General features: G+C 56.4%; 1 protein-coding gene across 1 annotated transcript in view; it reads left to right on the plus strand.

Moving 5' to 3' along the window:
- The window catches only part of CRTAC1 (cartilage acidic protein 1), a 68,685-nt gene that overhangs the window by 51,508 nt on the left and 16,023 nt on the right, over window positions 1–1,154 (plus strand). Inside the window, exon 9 of the mRNA XM_008586178.1 lies at window positions 994–1,094. Coding sequence (XP_008584400.1) covers window positions 994–1,094 — 101 coding nt within the window. The remainder of the gene's footprint in view (window positions 1–993; window positions 1,095–1,154) is intronic.

Genomic DNA, 1,154 nt, shown 5'->3' on the forward strand with positions numbered 1-1,154 from the left:
AAGAACCAGCCTGTCTCCTCTCCTGCAGCGTCATCCGCAGGGAGCACGGAGACCCCCTCATTGAGGAGCTCAACCCTGGTGATGCCTTAGAGCCTGAGGGCCGGGGCACAGGTAAGGGACATCAGCAGGCTCCCCCTGTCTCAGTGCTGTCTATACCCTGGAGGGAGGGTTGGAGAGACAGGGTTCCCCCTCTCCCTGCCACTCTGAGGGCTGAGATTCAAGGGTGTGGGTGAGAGCGGAGATGGGGGAGCCCTGGGGGGGGCTACCAGGCAGAAAGCCGAAGCGGGGACGGTCAATCCTCCCAACCCCAGGGCTGCTGGGGGGAAGGATGGGAATCTGTGGGTCTGTGGGCAGTGGCTTCTCTGGCCATGATTTGCTGGGTGGGAATGGAAAGGAGAAGAATTAGTCCCTTCTGCTCCCAGGCAGGGGGTCCTGCCATATGATCCCCCCCTTCTTGGCACTCAGCTTGGTGTCAGGCAAAGCACTGGATGAGGGGTCCCAAGACCTGGTTCAGCCACTGCCTCATTTTGTGGTCTTGGGAAAGCTGCTTCATCTTCTGGGTCTTGTTCTCCACATCCATAAAATGGGAATAATTATATCTGCCCTCCTTGCCTCTCTGGTTGGGACCAACAGGAGACCATGTGTATGCAAACACTTGATAAATAGACCAAAAAACTGTGCAAATATAAAGGGCGTATATTATTCAAATCATAATAAAAAGACTAGAAAGAAGTCCGCATAGTCTGAGTAATTTGCACCCACCCTCTGTGTGCAAAGCCCAGGGAAGGAAGAAAATCCTCTTCCATGAATTCCTGTCATGAGCCACTATTAGGAAGGAGAGGAGCCAGGCTGGAAGCCCTGCCCTCCTGCCCCGGCCCTGCTCTCCTTCCTGCCCCCCACACCCAGGCCTGCAGAAGCTGGCCCTGCCAGGGAGCCCTCTCCCCTGTGGGTCCCCTGGCTAATGACAGGAAATGAAATCTGCATTATTTCCAGGGGGCGTGGTGACTGACTTCGATGGAGATGGGATGCTGGACCTCATCTTGTCCCATGGAGAGTCCATGGCTCAGCCGCTGTCTGTCTTCCGGGGGAACCAGGTGTGCATAGACCTCAGGACCCAGACCCCAGCCTGCTGGCTCTCCTGGGTCCAGGGCAGA

This window comes from Galeopterus variegatus, unplaced genomic scaffold (genome assembly GCF_000696425.1).
Source record: "Galeopterus variegatus unplaced genomic scaffold, G_variegatus-3.0.2 Scaffold3858, whole genome shotgun sequence".
Lineage (NCBI taxonomy): Eukaryota > Metazoa > Chordata > Mammalia > Dermoptera > Cynocephalidae > Galeopterus > Galeopterus variegatus.